This window comes from Camelus ferus, chromosome 16 (assembly GCF_009834535.1).
Source record: "Camelus ferus isolate YT-003-E chromosome 16, BCGSAC_Cfer_1.0, whole genome shotgun sequence".
Classification (NCBI taxonomy): domain Eukaryota; kingdom Metazoa; phylum Chordata; class Mammalia; order Artiodactyla; family Camelidae; genus Camelus; species Camelus ferus.
This window is the reverse complement of record NC_045711.1, coordinates 18,118,819-18,145,780: the sequence shown is the minus strand read 5'-3', so window position 1 is coordinate 18,145,780 and position 26,962 is coordinate 18,118,819. Positions and strand designations below refer to the sequence as shown.

The window sequence follows — 26,962 nt, the reverse complement described above, 5'->3', positions numbered from 1 at the left end:
AAGCCTAGGGGCTCTGGAGGCTACGTGAGCCTTAGGGGAGATCTTTACTGCTGGCCCGCTGATAGGGGGCGCGGTTGGGGGGACAGTGGGCTAGGACTGGAGGGGAGTGGGGTGCAGGGCTGCAGAAGACACACACATTCCTTTGCTGCTTGGAAGCTTTTATTGGTCTCTATGTCTAGCTCAGGGTGGGGCTCCGGGAGGCGAGGCCCCCGCCATGGGAGCAGGGGCTGCACTGATGCACACAGAGCAAGGAGGGGGGACCCAGGAGTGACCATTCGAGGGCTGGCGTGCGGGCGAGGGTGCAGTTCGGCAAGGCCACGGCAGAGTTTCAGTGACGGGGCATCTGCGAGGGGACACGAGGGGCAGTGAGGCCCTTGCCCTGCGGGCCCGGCAGCTCCCAGGAGCCCCAGCCCGCCTCTCACCTTGGCCGGGCTCGGTGGGTATCTGGCTTTGAGGGACTCCTCGTTCAGCAGAGGCCTCACCAGGCAGGAGCGGCGGTGGGAGAAGGTCTTGAAGCTCTCCCAGCCGCGGTAGGACCCCATGCCACTGCTCCCTGCGGGAGGAGCCGGCTCAGGCCCGGGGTCCCTGAGACCCCAGACCTGCCTGGCAACACCCTGCACCCCTTCTCCGATCCCAGGGGTGTCTGCCGGGGCAGCCATGCCCGGAAGGACAGAGGAAGTTTCGTCCCAGCTCTGCCACTAGATGGCTCGTGACCTCTGCCCTCTGGCCTCTCTCAGGGCCTCCGTGAAGCAGGCCCCATGCTCCAGGTGACCTTAGGGAACCCTCTGGGGTCTCGAAGTTACAAGTGGCTGAGGGACGTGCCAGTCGGGAGAGGGTGGGGGAGTCTGAGGCCCAAGGCTGCTCTGGCCCCTCCTCAATTCCCGGCCCAGGGGTCGGGGCACCTGCTGGGGGCAGTAGGTGGTGAGCTCAGCCCCAGACTCACCCACGCCCCCGTAGGGCAGAGAGTGCACGGTGCTGTGGACCATGATGTCGTTGGCTGTCACCCCACCACTGGATGTCTCTGCGATCATCTTCTTAATCACCTGCAACGGCCCGTGGCCCACCTCAGTCTCCAGCCCCAGGACAGGCCGGCCCCTCCCCACCCTGCCTGGGGCATCCTGGGTCCTCAAGGACAACAGAGCCCTGGCCTCCGTCTGCTCCCCTGAGCCCCAGTCTGGGTGTCCTGCTCCCCCTGAGAATCAAGGACTTTTTGGGAAATGGCCACAGCAGCAGGTCCCCACCCCAGTGCAGTCCTGTTTGCCCCAGGCCCCTGGAGGGGCCGCCGGGCCCACCTTGTCGTTCAGGGAGAACACGTAGAGGGCCAGGGCCTTCTCGCGCTGGTTGATGAACTGGATGGCCTCCTCCAGGCCGCGCACACACACGATGGGCATTATGGGCCCGAAGACCTCCTCCTGCATCACCTGGGACTGCGGGTCCACATCCATGAGGATGGTGGGGGCTGAGGCGGGAAGAACCAGGTCAGCCAGCCCCGAGACCCCGCCCGCTGGCACGTCCAGGCGTCTGCTTTCTCCTCCAGCTCCTTCACAGCGCAGCCAGGGTCAGGCACAAGGCCCTCTCGCCTGGGCTCCATCTTGGCAGATCATGAGGGGAGCCCAGGGTCCACCCTTCAGGGGCAGGCACTCGCCCCGCCAGCCCCCGAGCCCTGCTGCATGGAGCTCTTCAGCCTCCTGGCAAACTGGGGGCCAAGTGGGCCCCGTCGGCTGACCCTCAAGCCCAGGCTGGGGGCTCCTCCAGCCCGGCACCCCTGGGCTCCCGTGGTCTCTGCCGCTTCATCCCCTGCGGATGCTGCAGGGGTGTGGCGGAGGAGAAGCCCCTCTATGGGCCTGCTGGGGAGAGGGGCTTCCGGGCTGGGGAGGGGCTTCCCAGACCCCGCCCACCAGGAGCCCGCGAGCCAACCCTGCGGCCACTGGTGAAGGGGCTTCACAGCCACCACAGGGCCTGTCTGCTCATTAAGCCCCCGTACTCACTCTGCCGCCAGCTCGTGGGGAGCCGGGCGGCCCCCGAGGGCCAGCGCACGCACCTATGTACCGGGTGGCCGCATCCCCGGCGCCTCCGTGGGCGACCTTCTGGCCCTCCATCAAGCCCATGATCCTCTGGAAGTGCTGGCAGTTAATGATTCTCCCGTAGTCGCGGGACTTCTTGGCGTCCTCCCCATAGAACTCCTGCGGAGGAGAGACACGGGCTCCAGGTATGGACGGGGCCCCTCGTCACGGCCAAGGCTGCGAGGCGGCCCCGCGACCCCCAGCTGCCGACCCTGGGGCGCCCGCGGGCATCGCCCGGCCGAGTGGTGGACAGCGTCACAGCGACAGCGAGACCCGTGGGGCCGCCACACGTCTGGGCGCCCCACCACCTCCGGGCACATGGAGGCTGCGAGACAGCCTTGTCTGAAAGGAACACACGCGCGGCCGTCTAGACGCCGTGTACGGGACAAACAAGAGGGCAACGGGGGGCACAGCAAGTTAGCTGCGACCGTCTTTAGGTGGTGGGGTTCCGGATGGAGCTTTTTCTCTTCTTTCTAATTTTTAATCTTTTCCCAATTATCGACAGTGAGGGTGGATTACTTTCACAATCAGAAAAAAAATCCAGTATTTTCTGAAGGCCACACCCACCTCACTGCCCTACAGCCTCATTCAGCCCAGGGGCCAACACTTACTTTCAGGGACTTTTTGAGCTTCTCCACGATTTGGTTCTGGATGGAGGGGTCACAGAGGATGTAGTCGGGGCCCACGCAGTTCTGGCCGCTGTTCATGAATTTCCCCCAGGCGATACGTCTGTGGAGAGCCCAGATTAGGCTGCACTCCGGGAGACGCCTGGGAAGCGCTCTGTTAGCCCGGGGTCAAGGCATAAGGGGCCGGGCGCTGGAGAAACCGGGGCTGTGCTTTCCCCGGGAGCAGGGGTCCCCTGAGCGCCCCACTGGTTTCTTCACGACCCTGGACACAATCACGGGCTGCGGACTGCGTGGCCTCACCGCATCGCTGACTGGCAGGGGCTGGCAGGGGGTGTCTGGGGGTGGGCGGCCTTCGTACCCTTCTTTTCGCACCCTTGAGCCCTGCACCACCGGGTGTCACTGTGCTCGGGGGTCCTCACCCCCTAGACGGCCACGTACGCACGTGGGATGTGAAGGCGGACAGAAAGCGGGGGAGGGTACTGCTCATCGGCAGAGCGCGTGCTTAGCATGCGTGAGGTCCTGGGTTCAACCCCCAGGCCCTCTGTTGAAAACATAAAGAAATGAAACTTATTTCCTTACTCCCCCCCACCAAAAAAAAACCCCTGCAGGAAAGAAAGTGGACAGAGCCTGGCTAGACCGTTTCCCTGCAGGAAGCCTCTCCTGTGCCCCTTTGTGAATGTGGTCCCCCCTCCCCAGTCCCTGCCCAGGACTGCAGGTGCCCCGAGGGCAGGAGATGTCTGAGTCACTCGTGAACCCCGGTCCTCCCGGGCTGGGAGGCAGCCTGCACAGCCACTTGGTGCAGACGGGCTGAGCCCCCTTACCTGCAGGCAATGTCCAGGTCACAGTCCTTGTCCACGTAGCAGGGGTTCTTCCCCCCCAGCCCCAGTGTGACGGGGGTCAGGTGCTTGGCCGCAGCCGCCATGACGATCTTCCCCACTGCAGTGCTCCCGGTGCACAGGATGTGGTCGAACCTCTCCTTGAGCACCTCTGTGGTCTCGGGGACGCCCCCGCAGATGACCGCGTACAGATCCTTCCACGCGAGGACAGAGGTGAGGCTCAGAGAGGGCCATGGCCCCTCCTCCCCACCACCCGGACAGCTGCCACCCAGCGGGCCCCCACTGCTGGCCCGGGGGCTGCGTTCACACCGACAGGAGAAGCCCGCTGCCCTCACCCCTGGCTGCAAGAATCCACTGCTTCTCACCTGGCCCCAGCCAGCTCTCCCTGTGCCCTGCACCGCATCTCACCTTGTCCAGGTACTGCGGGATGACGGCGGCCAGCAGGCTCGCCGTGTTCTCACTCAGCTCCGAGGGCTTGATGAGCACCGCGTTCCCTGCCGAGCACACAGGGTCAGGGCTCCTCCAGAGGCCACCCCAGTGCTCTGCCCGCCCAGTGACCAAGCCTGGGGCCTCCCTCCATCTCCCGTGTCCTCGGAGGGGTGGACAGAAGAGCCGCCGTTGCTGAGATGGGCGGGGAGGAGGGGAGAAGACGGGGCGGAGGAGGAGCTCGGGGCTGGTGGGAGTGCAGAGCTGCCCCGCCTGGTAAGGAAGCCCTGCTACGTCTTAGCTGAGAGCGACCCAGCCCTAGACACACAGGCAGGCTGCGTGGACGTGTGAGCTCGGCTGGGCCTCAGGCACCTGGCTAAACACTTCGGTCCTTGCAGCCTGCTGTGAAAGACAGACCCACCAAACCTGACCCCAGGCCCTGTCTTCTCCCAGGCCTGAGCCCCCGACCCCCAGCCCACAGTGATCCCTCGTGCTCCCTGCCCTGGAACAGCGCCTGCGGTACCTGCAGCAATGGCGCCCACCATGGGCTGGATGGTGAGGCTGAAGGGGTAGTTCCAGGCGCCGATGACAAGAACCACGCCCAGGGGCTCCGAGTGGATGTAGGGCTCATCCTGCTGGGTCTGGGGCGTCTTCTCCACGGGCTCGTCTGCAGCCCACTCGGGGAGCTTCTGGATCACATAGTCGATCTCCTCCAGGATGTACACAATCTCCTCGTAGTAGGCGTTCCACTCGTTCTAGGGCAAGAGGGTTCCCTGTGACTTGCTGGCCCCAGGGTGAGGGCCGCGCAGCCAGGGCTCCGAGCAGAGTCACCAGGGCTGGCGGTGGGTCCTGGCTCGCTGCTTCCTAGCTTTGTGACCCTGAATGAGCTTCCAACCCTTGGTCACCCGATCTGTGAAATAGGAGCATGATCTGTATTGCAAAGATCGTCAGCGCTCCGGGAGGGCACGCTGGACAGAGCCGTTCACCTTGGTCTCCCTAGTCCAGGGGGCTGGTCCAGGGAAGGCACTTGGCGGGCAGAGCTGAGGATGAACCTTTGGGGGCTGGGTCTGCAGTGGCCCCTTTCTACCAGTGCTGGATGCCCAGGCAGGTTGGGTATGTCGAGTTCAAGGTGCCGGAGCGGGTCTCAGACCCGGGCAGTGATGTGAGGGTCATTAGTGAGTGAGGGGAACAGAGGATGTCTGGGAAGGCTTATAGATTAAAATGAGACTTGAACCCAGGACAGAGCCCTAAGAGGACCACCCTGAAGAAGTGGGTACAGGAAAGAGGCCACCAAAGAGAGTCAGAAGAAAACGCAGGAGACCCTCGGTGAGGAGTGGGAGGGAGCGGGCAGCAGCGCCCAGGCAGCGGCGGGGAGGAAGCCAGCAAGCCGGGGTGGGGGTGCAGGGAGAGAGGTGCAGACAATGGAATAAGCAGCTCTTCCGTGAACTTTGGCTGCAAAGAGCAAGACAAAAGTTGTGAGGTCAACAGTGGGGTTTCTTGCCTTTCTGTTTTGTTTTAAGATGAGAAATCTTGAGAGATTTAAAAACCAAAAACAAACAAAAAAAACAGCAAAGGGCCAGGAAACAGTAGGGGGTGGGCTCCAGCCCCTCTGTTCCTCTCCCAGGCCAGACAGAAGGGCGGCCACTGTTCCAGGCGACTTGGGGGCAGTGAGGGGAAGGGGCTGAGAATTTGGAAGGGTCACATTTTGCTCTGGGAGAGGGATGGATGTGGAGGGAGGGGCGGACACCCTGCAAAGCAGTACCAGGCTGTCCCCTGGTGTGGAGGACCTGGTAGCTGTGTGAGGCTGAAGAAGGGGGACCAGAAGCTCAGGGTGTCATGTTGGCAGGAGATGGCTGAAGCGGTGGCCTCCTGCTCGGGGCTGAGCGGAGGAGAGAGTGAACCCAGGAGCGCGGATGCGGACAGCGGAAAGGGGTCGAGGGCTCTGCGCTGGGGCGCCACGCGGCACAAGGAGAGGCCAGTGCGCCCAGCTCAGTGGCTGCGCCTTCCCCTCCACAGAAGGGTCCCGAGGTGCGCAGTGTGTGGGGGACTAAGCGGGTTCTAGGTAAAGAGCGCGGCGCGGAGCCCCAGGCGCGCAACAGATGCCCCGCGCGCCCGCACCGCACCGCACCTTGTGGAGGTCGGCGGTCAGCGCGCCCACGAGGTCCTTCTCGCGCTCGCGGATCATGCGCCGCAGCCCCTCCAGCTGCTGGATGCGGAACTGCAGCGGGCGAGCCTTGCCCGAGTTGAAGGCGGCTCTGGCCCGCTGCACGACCTCGCTGATGCTCATGGTGCCTGGGGACAGAGAGCTCGTTGGAGCGGAGAGGAGGATGCGCGCTGCCCACCGGCCCCTGGGACCTGGGGGTCCCGCGGGCAGCACCCACCCTCAGTGCTCTCCGCGGTGAAGATTTCATAGGAAGAGGAAGATGTCTCCAGGAGCATTGAGCAACGGCATTGTTTTGCCTTCTCAGCTCCCTAACCCTGTTGTCCGGACTCCGGCCGCCGGGACACCCCCGAGCAGACAAGAGACGCCCTAAGTATGTCTACAGCCCCTGATGGTGGGCTCCTGGCAGCGTGCTGGGGCAGGCCCCGGCATCACTCAGCGGCCCCTCCCACCTCCACCTGCAAAGCTGGGATGCTCGCAGGCAAGCACTGCAGGCTCTCTGCACAGTCAGCCAGGCCACCCGCCAGGCCCCCGTGGCGCTCCACACCCATGCCAAATAAAGGAAAGCTGGCGTCAGAATACCTGCGCCGACTTTCTGGCTAAGCCGTCATTCCCCGGAGCACTGGTTGCTTCCCAGACGGAACCGGGCTTGGTTTTTGAACCAGTGTGTGCCTGCGACAACTGAGACACAGGGTGACTCACAGAGCCTCAGCTTCCCGCCTGCAGGTGCAGAGGGGATTCCTGCTGCCCAAACAAGAAAGCAGGCTGGCAGAGTGGGATGGCTCTGCTGAGGGCCTTTGGCCACATCGAGCAAAAGCCTTTAAAGCGTATTTCTCTGTGACGTTGTAGGTCCACCTGCAAGAGCTTATGGACGCTAAAGCGTTCCTAAACATTCATGAATAAGAAAGTTGATCAAGTCTGCGTGTAACAGCGGTGCTGGGAACGTCTTAAAGGGCCGGCAGCAGGAACGATCTCAGTGTGTCAGCTGCACGGTGACGGGCGACCGACCGTACAGTAGCTGGGAGAGAGACGGGGCAGGTGTTTCAGCACCTTTACAAGTTCTCTCTGTGCCAGGTGTGTCCTGGGCACGAGGGATAAGAAAGAAGACAGGTTACAGGACAAGAGACACACTAGGCGTTCAGTGTGTCCGCTCGCGCAGGAGACCTGAGGGGTGGCCGCAGCCTGGTGACCGTTGGTGGGTGTGGAGTGCTTGGCTTCTCTGCAATAAGCTGGCATTTTAAAAAAAAAATGTTAACTTTTTGAATATGTTATACATGCTTTTGGTAGAAAATATAAAAGATACAAGAGGGACACAGGAAAAGTAAGTGTCCCTCCTCCCTTCTCCCCCAGAAATCCCCACTGTCCTCCAGAGATTTCCACACACTTTCAGACAAGGCATAACCTCTGATGTCAGGAAAAAACCACAGTGAGGTTATTTCCATTTTGTGAAAAAATTGAACATACCATATAGATACTATGTATGTAAATATGTGTACATGCGGTATATACAATATATGGTATATGTGCACAAAGAATATATGTGGTTTACACAATTTTTTGCAAAATGGAAACAGCCATTAATACACCTGTGTATATATATATATGTGTGTGTGTGTGTGTGTGTGTGTGTAGATAATCCTGCCTGAATTCCAGCAGGTGTCTCTGATCTCTTCCATTGCCTCCCCTCTCCACGGTGCTGACCCCCGCCCACCCCCACATCGATGATGTTCTGTACAGAGAGGAGGGGCCCTTCAGGCATCCAGGGCGCCCCAAGCCTGGGCTGCAGCGACTCCCTCCTGAGGTCTGACGGGAAGTGGGAGGGAGCCCTCTGGGACCTCTTGGCCCACTGCTGACAGTGACCCCAGCCACACAGCCCCGCAGGAGGTGCCGCTCCCCTCCCCCACCTGTGTGAGCAAAGCGAGGCTGGGGCACCGAGGCCAGGAGCCAGGTGCGAGAGGGACCGGGAGGGCTGGCTGTCAGCTCAGCGCTCAGAGCCTCCACTGTGGGCACTGTTACTGACAGTGTCACTTCACGGTCACTGCAAAGATTAACGGAGCTGCAGAGCATCTTACGCCGCACCTGACACCCCAGGAGCAGCTGGACTTCCTCTCCCAGGACCAGTCCCCCTCCACATCCCTGCGTCCTGCCTGCCACACCTGTGCCCCCCGACATCCCCAGGGGTGGTTCCCCCTCCATCATCCCCTCTGAGCCTCACAATCCTCGCTCTGTAGGGGTGCCCACGAAGAAGGAATTGTTACCAGTCCATTTTACAGATGCAGAAAGAGAGGCCAACAGACATTCAGTGCTCTGTCTTTGGTCTCACAGTTAGCAGGCAGCAAAGTCAGGTTTTGAACCTGCTTCTATCTCTGTCTGCCACTCTAGATTTTAGCTACAGGGCTCTGCTGCCTCCACATGAGGGAATCAGTGATTAGGGCTTCTCACCCACCGTGTCCCCTCGGTCCCCCCGCTCCGAGGATCCCCGGGGCCTCCGCCTCCTGGGGCTGGGGGTGGCAGAGCTGCCAGAGGTGAGCTTCAGACCCTCTGGGCACCCAGCCCCGGAGTCTCGGGAGAAGATGCTTGCCTCCCGGGATGGGAGGACCAGCCACGGAGGTGGACCTGCTTCTAGTCAGGCTGCATCTCCACAGTCCCACCTGCAGGGAAAGAAGAATGGGGAGAGGATTACCTTTGACACAGGCTCTCCTCGCGGCTGGAGCTCCCTGAATGGGCATCAGCCTAGGGGGCACGCATTTAAGGCCCTTCTCCCCGCCCACCGGGCCCTGGGAGCCCTTGCCCAGGAAGTTTGCGTCACAAGAAGGGACCAGCACTCAACCGTGGGTGTAGCAGTTCGGCCCTCCCCTTCCCTCCGTTCAGGGGCCCGGGCCTTGGGCTGTCTGCTTCTGTTCTCTTCTGAAATGCAAGAATGTGTCTGTGGAGGCTTGGGTGGGGCTCAGATCCAGCCTTCCGAAGGAGCCCATGTGTTTGCCCCGGGCGTGGGGGCTACTGATCCACTCAGCCTCACGTGGACTCTTCCAAATTTCCAAAGGGCCCTTGCCAGAGGCTTCCTCCTGACCTCCCTGGTTACATAAGGGCAGTGCGAGTGAGTGTGCACACAGCTCTGTGCCCCAAAAAGGCCCAGTCCCCTCACGTCCGGGGCAGCCTGTGCACACATGTCAGGGCCCCATCGAGGCAAGAGCTCCAAGCCTCGGGAACTGCGGGCCGGGGGCTTTCTACACGAGGCCCCACAGATACATGAGTCTCCCTCGTGTTGAACAGCAGAGAAGAGGGCCACGAATCAGTACTGACTGCCAGGAACCTCCCTGTCGTGATTGCCCAGGGAACCAGAGATGCTCACGCAAAAGGACTCTGGGGATGGAGGCAGGTGTGGAAAACGTATCTGGCCACTTCTCACACCTCCCGTGACACCACGGACTCTGGGCGCCCTCCCCCACCAGCCGCACTGGGGGTCCGCCCACCCCTAGTCCTCCGAGTTGCAGAGATGCGGAGAGGCTGCAGGCTTGCATCCTGGAGGAGTCTGCAGAAGGAGCAAGAGGGAGCTTCCCCAAAGATGCTGCGAAGGTGACCGTCCCCCTGACCCCGACCTTCCCTCTGTGCTGGTCTCCCAGAACGAAGGGCTGCAGCAAAGTGCAAGTCACGGTGAGTTGGGCACCTCTGCCTGGCCTGAACCCCGCCCAGAGCCCCCAGCCTGCTGGAGGGAGACGGCCGGGCAGGCGGAGGGCAGGCCTGGGCCCGCTGCCCGGGCTCCTGCCCCTCGTAGTGTGGGAAGCCGCACCCCGATTACTGACAAACGCATCGTGTGCACCCCATCACACACGGAGTCTGTTTACCTTCGAACGGCAAGGATCCTTGTGTTTTATTTCCGCACAATGCGCACACAGAGACAACTCTGCCAACTTGCATGAGTGTGATGCCTGTTTTTCAGACCAGTCTTTCACACTTACCCGGCCTGCCTCTCCCCTACCCCAGCACCCCGTAAAATTCCAGTGTGCATTACGTGTTTTCCCCAGCATTTGTAAAATATCCAATAAAGCTGAAATGTCCATGACATTTCATGTACGTTTCATGGACACCCGTTGGAGGTGGCTGTTTTCAAAGCAGGGTCTCCTCAAGCACCGTCCCGCACCTTCTGCTGCAGCTCAGGAAGGGGGCACAGTGCCCCTGACCAGGCAGCGGGGGGCAGGGGCCACTCCGTCCACCCCCTGGCTGTTTAGTATTCATATCAACAACGTGTGATGTGTGTGGGGCCATCCTGTCCCTGGTCCATGGGAAGCCACCTTGCTTCTGGTTTTTGACTGATGCTCCCGAAGCTTCCTTGAACTCACTGGTGCCTTTAGGTCTTTGTAATAGACTCCCAGGGGCGTTTGCTCTTCTGACGTGGTACGTGTCACCTGACAGCTTCCTGCAGAGGTGGTCCTCGGGGCCGCAGCCGGTCAGGGCTGGGCTGCTGCCACCTCTCGGCTGTTTCCCAGACCCCCGGGCTGGCCGGGGCACCCTCGCCCCGGCGCTGTCCCCTGGCGGCTTGGGCTCTGCCGTGTTCGCCACGTCCCCGTGTAAGAGCTGTGCTGCTGGGTCACTGGCGGTTTCCTCCATCTGCCCCTTGTCCGTGCGCTGGAGCGGTGGCTTCTTTCACTGTATGCAAGTTTCTGTAAAGCCAACTAGGACTCTTCCGTTTCCATGTGGATGAGGAGGGCCCTCCCCAGTCCTCCTTGGTTCATCTAATCTCCGAATTTCCTTATATGATTTGTACTATTTTATTAACTCTGAGCCCATCAAGACACTATTTTAGTGTCTGGATGTGAGTTCATTTAATCCTCACAACCGCCTGGGAGGGGGGAACTATTGTCCATTTTATAAATGAGGAGATAGAAGCACAGAGAGGCTAAGCAATGGGCCTAAGGTCACAGAGCCGGTTAGCGGCAGGGCCAGGGCTCACCCAGCACCTCCCGTCACGGCCCCCCTGGAGGCCCACACCCTTCCATCTCCTCCAGTCCCTCCAGGCTTTCAGACGTTGGCATCGTGTTGAGTACAGCTTCCTCAGAATGCTTCCATCTCCCTGGCTCCGCAGCCACGTCTCCGGTCTGAATCCAGCCTCGAGCGTCCGTGTCCCGTTCCTCCTTCACAAGGGAAGTGCCGGCCAGGGTGGGCTCGGGCCCTCCAGTCCACTGGCGTTTGTAGGGACCAAGCCACGCGCACCCTCTGACGGAAGCCGGGACGTGGTTTTCTGGCTGCTTCATTTCTGTTCTTGTCTTTCATCGACTCCACCTTCCTACTTTCTCTTGGTGCTTGGACTGAGTAAGCAGGTCCTCTGATTTTTGTCTTCCGACTTCAAGACTGAAGGCCTTTGAGTCTTTTATTTTCCACTGAATGTGGTTTTGCTGTGTCCCTGGGGCTTTGGGAATGAAGCAGCCTTATTTGTGCTGCTCTCCAATTGTTTTTATTAAAACATTTTTTTTCTTTTGAGGGGGGAGATAATTGGGTTTATTTATTTGTTAATGGAGGTGCTGGGGACTGAACCCAGGACCTCATGGGTGCCACTGAGCTGTACCCTCCCCCTCCAGTTGTTTCTAGTTTAACCCCTTCTTGACGTCCCCTCGAATCTAAGTGTTCCCTAGAAGTGCTTCCTCTCCAAGCAGCTGGTCCTGCGCTCACCACACGTGTCTTGACTGCCAGCTTTGTCAGATTGCGGTTAAAGTCACCTTCCTCTTCTTGTCTGTACTATTGCGCAGGTTTTCCTTGTGGTCAGATCATTTCTGTACCAGCTCCAGGGACGCAGGAGTGAGGTGTTCTCTGTCCATAGCTGTAAGAATCACCGCCCGTTAAATCAAAGGCACTGATCACACGTCTGTGCCGTTCCTCTTTATTTCCTTGGTCCGACTCCGAGACGTGTGTTAAAATCTCACTGTAAGCGTGTCTCTGTCCAGCCCCCCTGACAGGCCAGCACCTCCACTTCGTGTATTTAACCACACTTCTCTTTGCTCATGCAGGTTTACGACCGATCTTATCGTTTTTGCCTGTCTCCTTCGCGTTGCCTGTTTCAGCCCTAAAGGCTGGCTTCCCCGATGTTCACGTGGCCGCCCCTGCCTTAGTTGTGTGTGCAGCTGTCTGCACCCGATTACCTCCCGCCCTGGTCATCCTGCTGCTTCACGGGCACCTCCTGGAAACCACACAGAGCGAGGTCAGATCGCGTGCGGTGCGGCTGCCTGCTCTACTCTTAAGGGCTGGAACATTCCATCGGGGTCTCTTCATTTCCTTTGCGTTTACTCCTCACATCCGTCTCTACTCTCAGACGGTCTCTGTCCCCTCCCTCCTGGGAGCTCTTCTCCACCTTCCATGGCCTGACGGCCCCCTCCTCTCCACATATTCCTACAACATTCCAAGTTTCCCACCCTAAGCAGCTCTGCCCCTCCGCTGGCCCAGGAGGAGCTCCAGGACCCTCCCCTAACCCCACCCCGTCCTCCCCCCTCCTCCTCTCCGCTGCCCCCAGTCCTTCCACAGCATCTCCACCCTCTGCCCTTTCCTCTCTCCTTGGAGAGTTCTGTGCTTTTAACTCTGGACAAGCATTTGGACCCAGGGAGGTATGAATACAAAATGGCTTTTTAAATTTGTTTTCAATCCCTGCCTCCAGCTGCGCCTCCTTAAACCCCTCTTTTCTGTCCTCTCAAACACCCCTCCCTGGTCAGCTCCCGGGACCCCAAGCTCAGTCTGGACCAGTTAACGCTTTGCTGCCGCTGCAGGCTCCTCTGCTGGGCTCAGCTCTGGCCTGGAGTCCCCAGGAGGGGGTGGGTCTCACTCCCCACCCCACCATGTCCCTGAACCCCTGGGGCTGGCAGAAGGGACAAGGCAGAGTCTCTTTATGTACCTGGTGGTCCCCCACCTCTGTGGGCTCACAGGGCCCCCAGCCCGGGCGCCCGCCTCGGCCCAGACATAGCTCTCTGGCTCTTTCTGGCTCAGTCTGCTCAGACAACACGGAGGGTGGCTCAGCCAGTCCCCTGCCTAGCAGGTGCCCCGACCAGTCCCCTGCCTAGCAGGTGCCCCGACCTCTACCAGTGGCTCTCTCAGAGCTCCCCGTGGCCGGCTTGGAGAGGTGGGAGCTCCACCTTTTGAGGGAGTTAGGAAAAAGGCCACAGTACCTCCCTGAGGCTCACGACTCCCTCGACTTTTACAAATGCTGCAATTTCTCGTTTCCTGTTGACACGGTGGGGAGATGCTGGAGGAGAAACAAGGGGGGCCAGTTCTGGTGCCCTCACCCTTGATCGAGGTCTCCATGGGGGCGAAGGGCCCTGAGTGAGCGCACAAAGGAAGTGCAGAGCCCGAGGGGGCACTTCCCGCCACGGGGGCCTTGGCGAGCCCCACAGGCGACTCCAGACGGGCGCACACACTGTATCCATCCTGGGGATGCTGGGATACTGGGTGTTCAGAACCACCTGCACAGATGACACAGCGGGAGGTCACCCAGCCCTGAAGAGGGAGGAAATCCTGACACAGGTACAACATGGTTGAACCTGGAGAACGTGGTGCTGGCCCACTTACTGGAGGTCCCTGGAGTCGGCACATTCATAGACACAGAAGGCGGGATGGTGGTTCCAGGGGCTGGGGACGGGGCGTATGGGGAGTGAGGGTTTGATGGGGACAGAATCTCAGTTTGGGAAGATGGAAGAGTTCTGGATGGTGGGGATGTTTGCACAACAATGTGAAAAGAGCTTAATGTCACTGAACCATCCACTTAAAATGGCTAAGACGGTGAATTTCATGTTATGCGTACTTTACCACAACAAAAACATTTTAATCCCATCCACAGGGACCCAGTGAAGTGGCAAATGCATGGACATCTACTGCTCATCCCGCCCCCGCCCCCGGGCGCAGGTGCCCTAGACGTGGTGGGAAAGGGGCAGAGACGGCCCCTGCCCCCACTTCCCACCCCGCGGGGAAGGCAGAGGCTGGCGGGGAACAGGGTGGAGGCCTGCCCGTTACAGAAACCCAAGACGAGACATGCAGGGGGATCAGAGGAAGTGGCCCCAGCACTCATCCAGGTGCAAACCAGCTCCGCTCTAAGTGTGCAAGGCTGGACTTGCTGGAAGACACGCATGGAGCATGTCAGAGTGAAATCAGGACAGCAGTAACCTTTGGGGGCAGGAGGGGGTTAGGTCGGGGGAGAGATGCATGGTTCAATGTAGTTAATTTCTAAAGCTGGGTGGAGGGAACACAGGTGCTTGCTAAGTATCTTTATACACCTTTGTATGCCTGAAAGACTCCATTTAAAAAAAAATTAGGACTATTTTAGAGCACTTCCAGGCACAGCAAAATTGGGGCGAAGGCACAGGGGTTTCCTGTGCACCTCCTGCGCACCTGCCCCCGCACAGCCTTCCCCACCATCAACATCGCCACCAGGTGGTATGCTCGTTACAACCGATGAACCCAAATGGACCCGTCATCATCATCCAGAGTCCAGAGTTTACATGGGGGTCGCTCCCGGTGTTGCATGTTCTGTGGGTTTGGACACATGGAAAATGACACAGACCCACCGTCATAATATCACCCAGAATATTTTTGCTGCTCTAAAGAAGAAAGATGTAGATTTCGAGGTGTCTGCGGGACGTCCAAGCTAAGCGTCTGGTGGATGTGGAGAGTTTGCTGGCTCGGAGCCCCGGCGTCGGTGCGGACGTGGGCTGCCCTGCGGGGCGAGGCTGAGTGCAGCCCGAGAGCCACGGAGGGGAAAGCAGACTGAGTCACGGAAGCCAAGGGTGCGAACAAGGTGGGAGAGAGGTGCTGGGAGAGCGGCTTCAGTGGAGAAGTTTACCTGCTGGAACCGAGGAAGGCAATGACCCGAAGTGCCAGCAGCCTCACTGGGCATCACTGGCGACAAGCCCGGAACTGGAGCAGCCCCCAGGCCCGACAAGTCAGCGCCGGTTAAATGCAGATGAACGGAGGCGCAGCCACTCGCCAAAGAGCTTCGGATCCTTTAACCGTGTGTGTGAAGATGTTCTGAGCGTGTTCATACCCAAGAAAAGCAGGTTTTAAAACAGAGTATTTTCTGTCGTTCTGCTTCTGTAAAAGGTTTTGCTTGCATGGGAAGCAGCCTGGACAGGAAGCACCAAACCCTTACTATGACCCCTGGGGTTCCGGGGGCTTGTTTTCTTCTTGCTTATTTGCATTTGTGAAGGTTTCAGCCACAGACACAAAAAATGTGAAAAGGGGAAGGTCTTCTACGGGGAGGGGAGCTCCTCCGGGCTCCGTGGGTTCCTGGGACGTTGAGAGAGGAGAAGGGGGGCCCAGCAGCAGAGGGTGCTGGGCACTGAGGGCTCCGGGCAGAGTGCGGGCCGGAGGGGGGCCCCGTGGGGCTGCAGCCAAGGGATCGACACTGGCCAAAAGGCATCTGCTGCGCACCTGCCGTGCCTGTGTGCGTGTCCGTCTGCGTGTCCAGCGGCACCAAGTACTTCCCACCCGCAGAACTCTTCTACGAGCTTCACACCCATTAAACACTTGCTCCCCGCCCTCCCTCCGCCCCTGGCCCCCACCCTCCCACCCTCTGTTCTACAGATCTGACTCCAGGGACCTCATGCGAGGGGACCCCCACGTCTTTGTCCCTGTGACCAGCTTATTTCACTCAGCACCCACGTCGGCCAGGTTCATCCATGTTTTATCACGTGTCAGAACTGCCTTCCTTCCTAATTCTGAATAATATTCCATTGGATGGACAGACCACATTCTGCTTATCCATTCGTCTGCGGACGGACACTGGGCAGCTCCCATGTTTGGTGACTGCGAATAGAGCTGTTCTGAACGTGGGTCTAAAAATACATGCAAGTCCCTGCTTTCAGTTCTCTGGGGTGTAAACACAGGAGTGGAGCTGCTGGGTCAAAGGGCAGCTCGAGGTTTCATTTTCGAGGGACCTCCACACAATCTCCCACAGATGACACACCCCTTACATCCTCACCAGTAGTGCACGTGGGTTCCCATTTCTCCACATTCTTGCCAACGTTCGCTGCTTTTCAGGCAGACAACTTACTCATCACAATGGACAATGGGCCTCGTCCCTGCCAAAACCCACCCTTCTCTCCCCTCTGACCTGTGAGGTCGCTCTCCCCGGGTGGGTCCCATGACAGTCCTGATCACTCTGATCATGAATTGACAATCAATTTCAGGCAGTTAGGAAAATACCAGGCCAGGTAACCCTCGGCTTAGTTGTCTGAGGTTATGACAGCAACCCCTGCCCCCCCGCCGCCCTGCCCATCCCAGCAGCTGCAGGACCCAGTGGGGACAGGACAGGCTCTCAGCCTCCCTGCCTTGCTCGTCCCCTCCTCCCCAACACCCTGCTGACCACCAGCCCCCAGGATGGAAAAAAGGAGGCAGGCCAGGGTCCAAGGGATGGTCCTGTTTCTCCCGGGTTGTGGATTTGGGGGAGCTCCACAACCTCTCGATCCCTGGGGTCCCCATCTCTTGGGCAGACGGCTGTGCTCCTCCCCCTGCCCTTCGGCCTCTGACACCTACCCTGCCAGGACCCCAGCCCACCTCTCCACCCCAGACACTCCTGCGCATCCTTTGCAGACACTACAAAGTATTTGAGAGCAGCCGTCCAGATACAAACTCTTGGCTGTTGGGGTTTTCGGGTGTCAGACACCATCCAGAATGCCCCCGGTTAGAAGATGCACATGGAAGTTCCGCCATGCACGAGTCCTGCTGGGGTGGGTGCCTGGCCCTCCATCTCCAGGAAGAGGGGTAGTTCAAAGCACAGTCTTGGCCTCAGGTCCCAAAAGAGCAGAGCCCGAGATAGAGACTCCTGTGCAGGGACTGGGCTGGGGAGTGTGATTCCAGGCGGCCAGGGAGATGGGGAAGGGGCGTCCCAAGGGGGATGGGTGCTGAGCTGGTGACCGCTCCACCCGGACGCCAGCTTTTGCAGGACCACCTGAGGGCCAGCCTGGAGGTCAGTGGTGGGGCTGCTGCAAGCCGGGCATAGTGAAGTCAGCCTGTAGGCCCACAACAGCCTCCAGCGTTGCCACTGGGGCAGGCTGGTTGCGGCTCCTGGTCTAAGCACCAGGGGCCTCTGCACAGAGGCTGGGTGACCCTTGGACAAGTCATCCGTTCACTTGGTTTGTTCAGTGCCCCCTCTGGTGGCCACGGATGGGAACTACAACACTGTGTGCCCCCTCCCTAGGCTGTCCACACGCCTCTGCCCCAAAGGGCCTCAGATCCAACTTCCCACGCCGTCTGTGCAAACCCTTACCCCAGCCTCTCCCCTCCACACAAAGGCAATGACCCACCACAGGCTCAAGACTCTGCCCCTCTTGCCAATGGGGTTTTGCATGTGACCCAGCAGGAGCAAGGGGGCCAGCAGGGTCTCCTCTGACACAGGAGTGGTCCCCAGAGCATCAAACCCCCAGAGCAGCAGGGGATGCACGGTTACAGCAGAGCAGGGATGTCCCTCCTGCATCAGTTCTGTGGCCTAATCTGACTTTGTTCCCAGGCCTCCCCGAATTCTTTTTTCACAAATAGTCATTTTATGAATTCCACTCTGCTTACATAAGCCTGAGTCCTTTCCACTTGTGGTAGGCTGTAGAAATGGCAGCAAGGATTCCTCCCACCTGTGTCCACAGGGTTTTGACACAGATCATTGCCACGCTTCCCCGACCCCCACCCCAAGAGGTGTATCTGTATCTTGCGGTGGTGGGTAAGGGCACGGGCTGGGGGCAAGCCTGCCCGAGGTAGAATCCTGTTGTAGGCACTTACCTCCTGTGAGAAATCAGAAAGCTGCTTTAGTCTCCTCATAGGTGGCTGCGAGTTCACACATATGAGATTCTTGGAAGTATGACAGCACAAGAGATGTGCACAATATATGTCCACCTGGGACACAGACAATATCACCGTCACCACCACCACTACCATCATCCTCACCACCACCACCAATATCATCACCATCGTCCTCACCACCACCACCACCACCAATATCACCACTACCATCACCAATATCATCACCGTCACCACCATCACCTTCGCCAGTATCATAACCACCACCATCACCTCCGTCATTATCACCAACATTCTCCTCACCACCACCATCACCATTATCACCACCACCACCATCATCCTCACCACCACCACCATCAGTATCATCACCACCACCACCATCACCAATATCATCACCATCACCATCCTCACCACCACCACCAATATCATCACCGTCACCACCATCACAGTCGCCAGTATCATAACCACCACCACCATCACCTCCATCATTATCATCACCAACATCCTCCTCACCACCACCACCACCATTATCAGTATCATCACCACCACCACCACTGTCACCACCACCACCACCAATATCATCACCATCATCCTCACCACCATCACCAATATCATCACCATCCTCACCACCACCACCAATATCATCACCGTCACCATCACTGTTGCCAGTATCATAACCACCACCACCATCACCTCCATCATTATCATCACCAACATCCTCATCACCACCACCACCATCGCCATTGCCAGTACCATCACCACCACCTCCACCATCATCATCATTTGCCACATTTGTTGAGGACCCACTCTGCCAGGCACTGTCCTAGGAGCTAGGGACAAAATTAACAAGACAGTGAGATCCCTGGTTTGAGAGAGCTGACATTTAGTGAGGTGAGTAGAATAATGAGTAAAAGTATAAACACAGTAACTTCAGAAACTGGCTAATGGGCTACAAAAAGCAAACTGTTGGAAAAGAGAATGACTGTCACATCTTTGTTGCCTCCACTGCTGCGTGTTCCTGCCACGGGGCCTTTGCACATGCTAGTCCCACTCTTAGAATACTCTCCCCTTCTTTCTTAACCTGGTCGATGTCCACGCATCTTTTCCTGACTTTGGCCCTGTCACCCCTGTCACACCACCCCCCACAGCAATAACATTGTTCATCTCTTCTGCAGCACTGATCACACTTGAAGTGTGTTTATCACAATCTTGTCAGCAGTGTACACCCCAAGAGGGCAGGGCCACGCCTCTTCCCCTCACTGCTGTATCCCCAGGGGTCAGCACAGTAACCATGTTCCTGCAGGTGCTTAACAGTCTTGAATAGTGAACAAGGTAGGAGAAAAGACCAAATTTGAAGCCAAACATGAGACAGTTACTTGAAATCGACACATCAGCCTCTGGTCTAGGAAACATCTCACAGGGAAGGAGACTCCTTCCTGAAACCGTCCCACACGAGATCCCCTTCCCGACGCTCCAGGCAGTTACCCCTAAATCCAATCATAGATCAGCTCAGGGGTTTACCTTCTAACTCTGGCTGGCTGGTGGTCTTCCCTTTTCTCCTATAAAAGCCCCTCCAGGGCGTCCTCAACACCAGAGCATGAAGCCCCCAGGGGCAGATAATAGGGAGATTCTAGAGCAGCCTTTCCCCCAGGGGCCCCTCTGTGTCTCCTGGGGGCAGCCCCATCCCCACCCTTCCCAAGGGAAAGGCCCATCTCACCAGCCCCAGAAGGGCTTGGGAGATCTTTAGGGCAGTTTCCCTGGAGGAAGGGGTTGCAGGACCCACCTCCCTGCTTCCCTCTGGACGGAGCCAAGCTTCTGGGGAGCTGGACTCAGACCTCTTTCATGGATGAAGATCATGGAGGCCCAGGAAGGAGAGGTGACCCGCCCAAGGCCATGCACTCAGCACGAGGAAGAAGTGGAGAAACTTGTCTGTCAAAGAACCAGAGAAACAAGTGTTCCCCCGAAAGCTCCAGAGCGAGAAAGGTGCACTCTGCACCACTGCATGCTTATTAACAGTTTAACGAGATATTTAGAAGCAGAACTGTCACCTGGTGAGGCCCGCTGACACCGGTTCACATCCACGGCATCACGGACGGCGAGGAGCGCGCCCCCAGCGGCCAAGGCTCTGCTACCACGTGCACCTGGATGCCGGCCACGTTGCAGCTCATCTGAGGCTCATCCTCCCCATGGGCCCGGTCCGGTCCATGGCCTACAGAATAAGAGTGGTTCTCACATCTTTAAGTAAGCAGAAAAAGTAAAATAAAAAATAAAAAAAAAAGAGTATTTTGTGACACAAAAAAGTTACACGAAACTCAACTTTTACTGTGGGTGACTGCGGTTGTACTGGGACGTGTTCACTGCACTTCCTGCCCAAAGGTCCTGCACGGAGACGGTCAGCACCTGGTGTCGTGGACTGTCCCGTCCGATTTCCTCTCTGACACGTGACAGAGGAGCAGATGATGCTTCCATGACCCCGTGAACGGAAGCGGACATCCTCACCCGTAAACAGGCTGCTTATGTAACGAGCATCTGTTTCCCAAATGTCCCCAGTTTTCATACCCCTTCTGAACTGACATGTGTTTGTCTCACTGCCGGCTCCTTCGCTGGCCAGTTAATAAATGCTGATGTGTGCTCAGGGTCGCTCGTCCAACCAGCACATCCTCAGTGGAAAGGAGGGGTCTTGTCTCCAAAAACCAGACACGACAAGAGAAGGGCAGAAAGACCGTGGCTCTGACTGCCTGGGAGCCGGCAGCCCCCAGCCCCAGGCCCCCTCGCACCACCCGGGCTCAGCCCACCTCTCTGTTCTCAGCCAGTGGCTTACGGATGCTGCTGCCCACACAAGGCTCCGTCTGGACTGGAGAAGGGCTTGGGGGCGGCAGGCTGCCAGGAGGTAAGGGAACTTGCATACTTCCTCCTGGCATTCCCCCACCCTGACTCCCTTCATCTGTTGTTATGTACTGCCAATGCCTTTCCTAGCTGGTTCGCTTTTTAGAGTTTTTCCAATACCTAAAATACTTCCTTACAGATCACTTAATTACATGAGCTCACGGCCCCTGGCAAACCTGGCGGGGGGGGGGGCCCTCCCAGCCAGGAACAGGCAGCTCCCCGCAGGGCAATCTCACCGGCGCACGTGAACACAAACCAACCGGGAAGGTGCAAAGTGCCCACTTCCTGGCGTGTCCCCCGGGCCCCTCCCCTGGGAGTTCTAAGGTGATTTCTGAACCTACTGCTCTTAGGCCCCGGCTCCTGTCCCAAGGGTGGCAGAGCTGCTAACCTCACCCGTGTCTGGGAACTCGCTGCCTCTGCTGGGCAGGCGGGTCCAGTAGGAGACACCCGGACACCAAGTGGCACAGAATTGCCCTCTCTGCCCCTTCCTGTGCATCAGCGGAAGGGGGTCAGAGGAGCGGGGTGAGCAGGGTGGGGCTCCAGGAACACGTGTGTGAGAGAAGCCAGGCCCCGGGCCCAGGCCCACAGCCTAGCGGCCTGGCCATCCAGTACCAGCCCTGGTCTTTCTCTTGGCCTTTCTCTGCTTTTTCCATCTGTGAAATTAGGCAAATAAGGGTTGGTATGAGGATCAAACAAAACAATAAATATGAGGTTGATACCAACCTTTAGTTAAAAGGGCCAGATTGGCCTAAAGAGAAAGCTCATCTGTAAGCAGGTGCCCAGGGGCCGACAGGGAGGGCGCTGGGTCCACTCAGAAGGTGTCCAGCCACAGCAGACGTGGTTCCGGTGAGCCCGAGACCCAGGCCTTGCCCCAGACTAAACAAAACAGCACGGAGCTGCACGCCGCGGGCACTGAGGACGCACACCGCCCGGGGCTTAGAACAGCCTCACGCCTAGTGCCCTGCGTCCCGCTTACCACCTCTGACCAGCTCAGGGCCAGACACGGACAGACTGGAGTGGTCCGGGGAGGAAGGTGTCCCAGGATGTACCACTGTGCCCGGAGAGGTGGAGAACAGCCTTCCACGACCAAGCGCTCAGCTGGCCCCTTGTGACGTGGGCAAGCCCTCAAAGGCCGGATGGCCTTGGGCAGGAGGGTGAGAGGAAGCCCCTGGGCTCAGTCCCACTCCCGGGGGTCATTCAAAGAGAATGCCTAGGAGAGCCTTCCCCCTAGGAGTTTTATAGCATCTGGTCTTACATTTAGGCCTTTAACCCATTTTGAGTTTATTTTTGCATATGGTGTTAGAGAACGCTCTAATCTCAGTCTTTTACAAGTAGCTGTCTGGTTTTCCCAGCACCACTTATGAAGAGATTGTCTTTTCCCCATTGATTATTCTTGCCTCCTTTGCTGTATGTTAACTGACCCGTGTGTGGGTTTACTTCTGGGCTGTCTACCCTGTCCCACTGGTCTGTGTCTGGTTTTGTGCCAGCACCACACTGTTCTGATGCCTGTAGCTTTGTGGTATAGTTTGAAGTCAGGGAGCGTGGCTCCCCCAGCTGTTCCTCCTCATGGTTGTTTTGGCTATTTGGGGTCTTCTGTATTTCCATATATACTTTAAAGTTATTCTAGTTTAAAACTGTTCTAATTTCTAAAGTAAAGGAAATTAAAACAAAAATAAACAAATGGAACCTGACTAAACTTAAAACTTAAAAAGTTTTTGCATGGCAAAAGAAACCACCAACAAAATCAAGACAAGCTACTTACTGGAAGGAAACATCTGCAAATGATACGATCAATAGGAGATTAATATCCAACAATGTAAACAGCTCACACAACTCAACATCAGAAAATGACCTGGCCAGATGTGCTATACCTATACAACAGAATGCTATTCAGCCATGAAAAACAACAACGCCATCTGCAGCAACATGGATGTCCCTAGAGAAGGTCATTCTAAGTGAAGTAAGCCAGAAAGAGAAAGTAAAATACCATATGAGATCACTCATACGTGTAATCTAAAAAAAAAAGAAAAAAAAAAAAAGACAAGACAAAGAGAAATGAACATAAATATAAAACAGAAACAGACTCATAGAATACAAACTTGTGGTTGCCAGGGGGGAGGAGGGTGGGGACAAACTGGGAGTTTGAAATTCACAGACACTGACAAGCATATGCAGAACAGATAAACAAGATTATACTGTGTAGCACAGGGAAATATATACAAGATCTTGTGGTAGCTTATGGTGAAAAAGAATGTGACAATGAATATACGTATGTTCATGTATAACTGAAAAATTGCGCTCGACACTGAAAATTGACACAACATTGTAAACTGACTATAATTCAATAATAATAAAAAAAAAAGAATACAACCTGAAAAATGGGCAGAAGACCTGAATAAACATTTTTCCAAAGAGGAAACGCAGATGGCCAACCAGGCACGTGAAAAGGTCCTCAACATTACTAATCATCAGAGAAATGCATTAAAACCACACTGAGCTATCACCTCACACCTGTCAGAATGGCCATCATCAAAAAGACCACAAATAACAAACATCAGCGAGGGTGTGGAGAAAAGGGAACCCTTGTACACTGTTGGTGGGAATGTATATTGGTGCAACTACTATGGAAAACAGCGTGGAGGTTTCTCAAAAAACTAAAAATAGAACCACCATATTACCCAGCAATCCCACTCTTGGGTGTCTATATCTGAAAAAAAACCACTCAACTTGAAAAGACACATGCACCCCAATGTTCACAGCACTATTTACAATAGCCAAGATGTGGAAGCAACCTAAATGTGCATCGACAGAGGACTGGATAAAGAAGTTACGGTGTTATTTATACAATGGAATACTACTCAACCATAAAAAAGAATGAAAATTTGTCATTTGCAACAATAGGGATCGACCTGGAGGGTATCATGCTTAGTGAAATAAGCCAGACAGGGAGAAAGGCAAGTACTGTATGATCCCACGTGTATGTGGAATCTAAATAATACAGCAAACTGGTGAACGTAACAGTGGGAACATGCTAAACGATGACAAAAACCTTCATGGCACGATCAGAACTGCGCTGAGGCTCCTGTGAAAGGGGAACCCAGAGCTGGGCACACTGTTCTGCGGGAGGCTGAGCTGCTGGCAGTCTCCAGAATGGTCTGGGCACTGACTGCACCTTGACCCTTTGCCTCCTTGGCTGGGCCTCCTCCACGAAAGCTGAGACCTCAGGGGCTGACTTCTCCACATGGATCGCTTCTGACGTGGTTTCCCTCCGACTCAGGTGAGGACAACACTGTCTTGGCCCGTCTCCCAAGGAGAGCGTTCTCACCAGAAAAATGAGGAGACTTGGTCCCAGGAGCCTCCACAGCTGGAGACGCGGGTTCCAGGACAGAGGTGGCCATGCCCGGCCTGCAGAGGCGGGCATTGACGCATCCAAGCTGCACCCGTCAGTGGAGGGGAGATGTGAGCTGCGCGGGCAGCAGGCAGTCCCTCTGGAACAACACAGCCTCGCTCTGGTCCAGCGGGAGTGTGAGGTGCTTACGGGAGCTGCTGGGAGCCCTGTGCTCAGCTCGCTGCCCTCACCTCAAGGGTTCTGGAGCTGAGTCAGTGACTTCACATCCACTGCGTCCAGCTCAACTCCCCCCCTCACTACGTGTGGGGACGCAGGTGACGCGGGCTCCCCTCATGGACCCCAGGAGGGCGGAACCATGGCTGGTCCGGTTCTTCCTCCTGAGGAGAGGGAGTTGGGGAGCCATCGGGTCCAGCACAGGCGCATTTAAAGGAAACCCGCACGACAGAAACAGCCACTCAGCAAATTCGAGGATCACTACTCTGTGTGCATCTGTGTGGTCAGTAGCTTCCCAGGTTATGGCCTGAATACAGGTGTCAGCCCATGAGTATGTGGACTGGTCCATTTCTACTTTATGAACTAGATGATACAAAATTAAAAAGTACTCGTGGAAACAGAAAGCATTTGTTTATTATTGCTATAATCAAGGCAAAATCTCTCAAAACAACTGGCCTTGATAATGGAAGTATAATCAGAACCATTATTCCATTACTCATGATTTGCAGTCTGTTGTTCTCTGCTGTTCAGACTTGACAGTTTCACACAGACCACCCTGAACAAGAGGAGGGATTCCCTTGGAGATTGGAGGGCAGGCCTGACTACTTCCCCAGGTTCTGACTTCAGACCAAGCATTTCCTCGCTCTGAACCTGCTTCTCCTGTGTTTAAACGACAGGCAGGAGAGGGGAGAAGGGGCTGGGAAGTACCCCATCCCCAGCAGGACTGACAGGCATACCACGGGTGGTAACTGAGCGAGCACACGTGAACTTGCCGATTACACTCGAGAAAAACCACACTAAACACGGTATCACGAGTAGCAGTGCCCGTCGGCCCACAGGGAGGGTGGGGGTCCTCACCACGCAGTCCATGTCCACGCAGCCGGCACGGCAGTCACAGAGGACCTGAATCCTGCAGCCGGGCAATGGAGACTCGCACTCAAGCCGCCCAGCGCACTGAGGACGGACCTGGCCCGACAAGCCACACGGACCCAGCTTCACCCTAGAAACACGTGGTCAGTTTTATTTACCTTAATATACATCTGTACAGGCAATAACAAAGAGGCTCTTACACAACAATTCAGTGAGTTTTACCTAGTTTCAGGAGTAATGCATGCGGTTACAAATAAGAGGTAGAAACACTGTATTAAAGACCTAAACATACAAACATCATATAAATAAATGTTCAGATTAACTGCTGGGATTTCATACAGATAAATAAGGTAAAAATTACATTACTTTGTCAAAGTAAAGGAAAGCCATGTTCTTGTTTTCACCAGTACACTAAATTAGATGAATGCCAGCGCCTCTGTGTGGCTGGCCAGAGACCAGGTTATACTATCTAGGAGGGTTAAACTAGAGAATGGCTTATTCAAGTATTCAAGCAGGTAAGTAAGAGAAACCAAGTAACACACAAAGAAGGAGCCATTCCTGGAGGGACGCTCGCTGCCCGTGTTCTCACGACCAGCTCTTCAGTGAACTGCCGGGATTAACGTGAAAACACACATTAGGCTGGAGAGAGCGGCCCGTTTTCCTAAGAGAAAACAAACCTCATTTTCCACCAACTTCATGTAAAACTCCACATCACTAACAAGCCTTTAGATCACCGATTCTGTTTTGGCCTACTAAAATTCTTAAGCGTCTCTTGATTGATACTTGTTCTAATTCTGCCCAAACACACCTCGCCTTTAACGAGCTGGACGTCACGGGCATCTGCTCGTTCTGCATGCACAGTAAAAACGCAAACAAAAGCAAAAGCCAGCAACTCAAAATACCACTGAGAAAACCTGTAGGTGTAGATGAATAGGTTAAAAAAATGCAAAGGTTCACATGAACACGTTTTTACCACTTGAAAGTCCAAAAGAGATTACATGAAAATTCTGGAAAGGGTACGTATGTATAATCAAGTAAAATATTTCAAACAAGTCCATTGTGCCTCAGTTAGTTTTAAACTGCAAAATCCAATACATAGTTGTTTTAATAAATTAGTGCAATATGAAAGATTTGGAAGATTATTAATATGTGTCCATATTAGATCAAATTGAGGATTTCACAATTTCTTCCAAGAACCATCTTCCATTTCTTAGGCTATTTCTTCCCAAGCCATTTATGGACACGTGCTCAGATTCAGAGACTCACCCCGAGCATCAAACTGCCTGGACGCGATGCAGTTCTTACTTCTGTGCCCTAGTGAGCACGCGGAACTTCACACTCTGCTCTGGTGAGCGTGTGAAGGGCCACTCTCTGGCTCCCTCTCAATCATCCTTAAGAACAGCTGTGCTGACAACTAGTGCTAAGTAAGGTACGTTTATTTACCAAGTTCAGGCTGCGAGCCAAGTGGATACTCTTGCTTCTGCTTCTACAAAGAAAAAGGGGAGGGGTGACTGCTCCGCTAAGGCAGACTTCCTACAAGTAAGTAGTTTGAGGACTGCTTTTCCTTTTTGAAATCACTGCTTGCTCTTTGGTAGTCACCTACAGCTTCCTGGGGTCGGGGCAACGGGACCCGAGCTGTGCCCCCCACGCACCACTGCACACCCCACCACTGGTCCAGGGGGCAGGCCTGCTGCTGGTCATATGGTCGAGGTGCTGTAGCAGAGTGCCGACAATCTTCTCTCAATACTGGATTTATCTGGAAGTAACATAAA

At 56.1% G+C, this 26,962-nt stretch overlaps 2 protein-coding genes across 15 annotated transcripts in view; both read right to left on the bottom strand.

The window, feature by feature from the left end:
* Positions 1-141: 141 nt before the first annotated feature.
* ALDH3A1 (aldehyde dehydrogenase 3 family member A1) lies at positions 142-25,315 on the bottom strand. 8 transcript variants are annotated; one of them, XM_032498936.1, is made up of 15 exons: positions 25,179-25,304; positions 20,190-20,306; positions 19,921-20,081; positions 19,708-19,801; positions 8,559-8,763; positions 6,080-6,243; positions 4,475-4,706; positions 3,934-4,019; positions 3,511-3,719; positions 2,675-2,792; positions 2,042-2,183; positions 1,293-1,459; positions 944-1,043; positions 423-553; positions 142-343 (listed from the first exon to the last, which is right to left on the bottom strand). In XM_032498936.1, the coding sequence occupies exons 4-15, from the start codon at positions 19,714-19,716 to the stop codon at positions 329-331; spliced, it is 1,578 nt and encodes a 525-aa protein (XP_032354827.1). In that variant the 5' UTR covers positions 19,717-19,801; positions 19,921-20,081; positions 20,190-20,306; positions 25,179-25,304; the 3' UTR covers positions 142-328. The 8 variants fall into 8 exon arrangements, with proteins under 8 accessions (XP_032354827.1, XP_032354826.1, XP_032354825.1 ...); XM_032498935.1 differs by lacking the exon at positions 19,708-19,801 and adding an exon at positions 17,855-17,968; XM_032498934.1 differs by lacking the exons at positions 19,708-19,801; positions 19,921-20,081; positions 20,190-20,306 and adding an exon at positions 24,084-24,484 and having other exon boundaries at positions 25,179-25,315.
* Positions 24,715-26,962, bottom strand: part of ULK2 (unc-51 like autophagy activating kinase 2) — a 71,991-nt gene continuing 69,743 nt past the window's right edge. For 2 of the 7 annotated variants that reach the window (XM_032498931.1, XM_032498925.1), the window contains one exon: positions 24,717-26,946. In XM_032498931.1, coding sequence (XP_032354822.1) covers positions 26,888-26,946 — 59 coding nt within the window. In that variant the 3' untranslated portion in view covers positions 24,717-26,887. Of the gene's footprint in view, positions 26,947-26,962 lie in introns of all 7 variants that reach the window. The other 5 variants (XR_004326707.1, XR_004326705.1, XR_004326706.1 and 2 more) reach the window with 5 other exon arrangements.

What these genes read in the sequence shown, in the direction of transcription:
- ALDH3A1 (XM_032498932.1), bottom strand. Translation starts at nt 18,166, where the DNA reads ATGTTGGTGATAATGACGGAGGTGATGGTGGTGGTTATGATACTGGCG. An exon ending in GAGTCGTGAGCCTCAGGGAG is followed by an intron (nt 8,764 to 13,260) that starts GTACTGTGGCCT and finishes CTTTCCCTGCAG; the next exon opens with GTGGGACTGTGGAGATGCAG. An exon ending in TGTTCTCCCTGAACGACAAG is followed by an intron (nt 1,044 to 1,292) that starts GTGGGCCCGGCG and finishes GGGCCGTTGCAG; the next exon opens with GTGATTAAGAAGATGATCGC.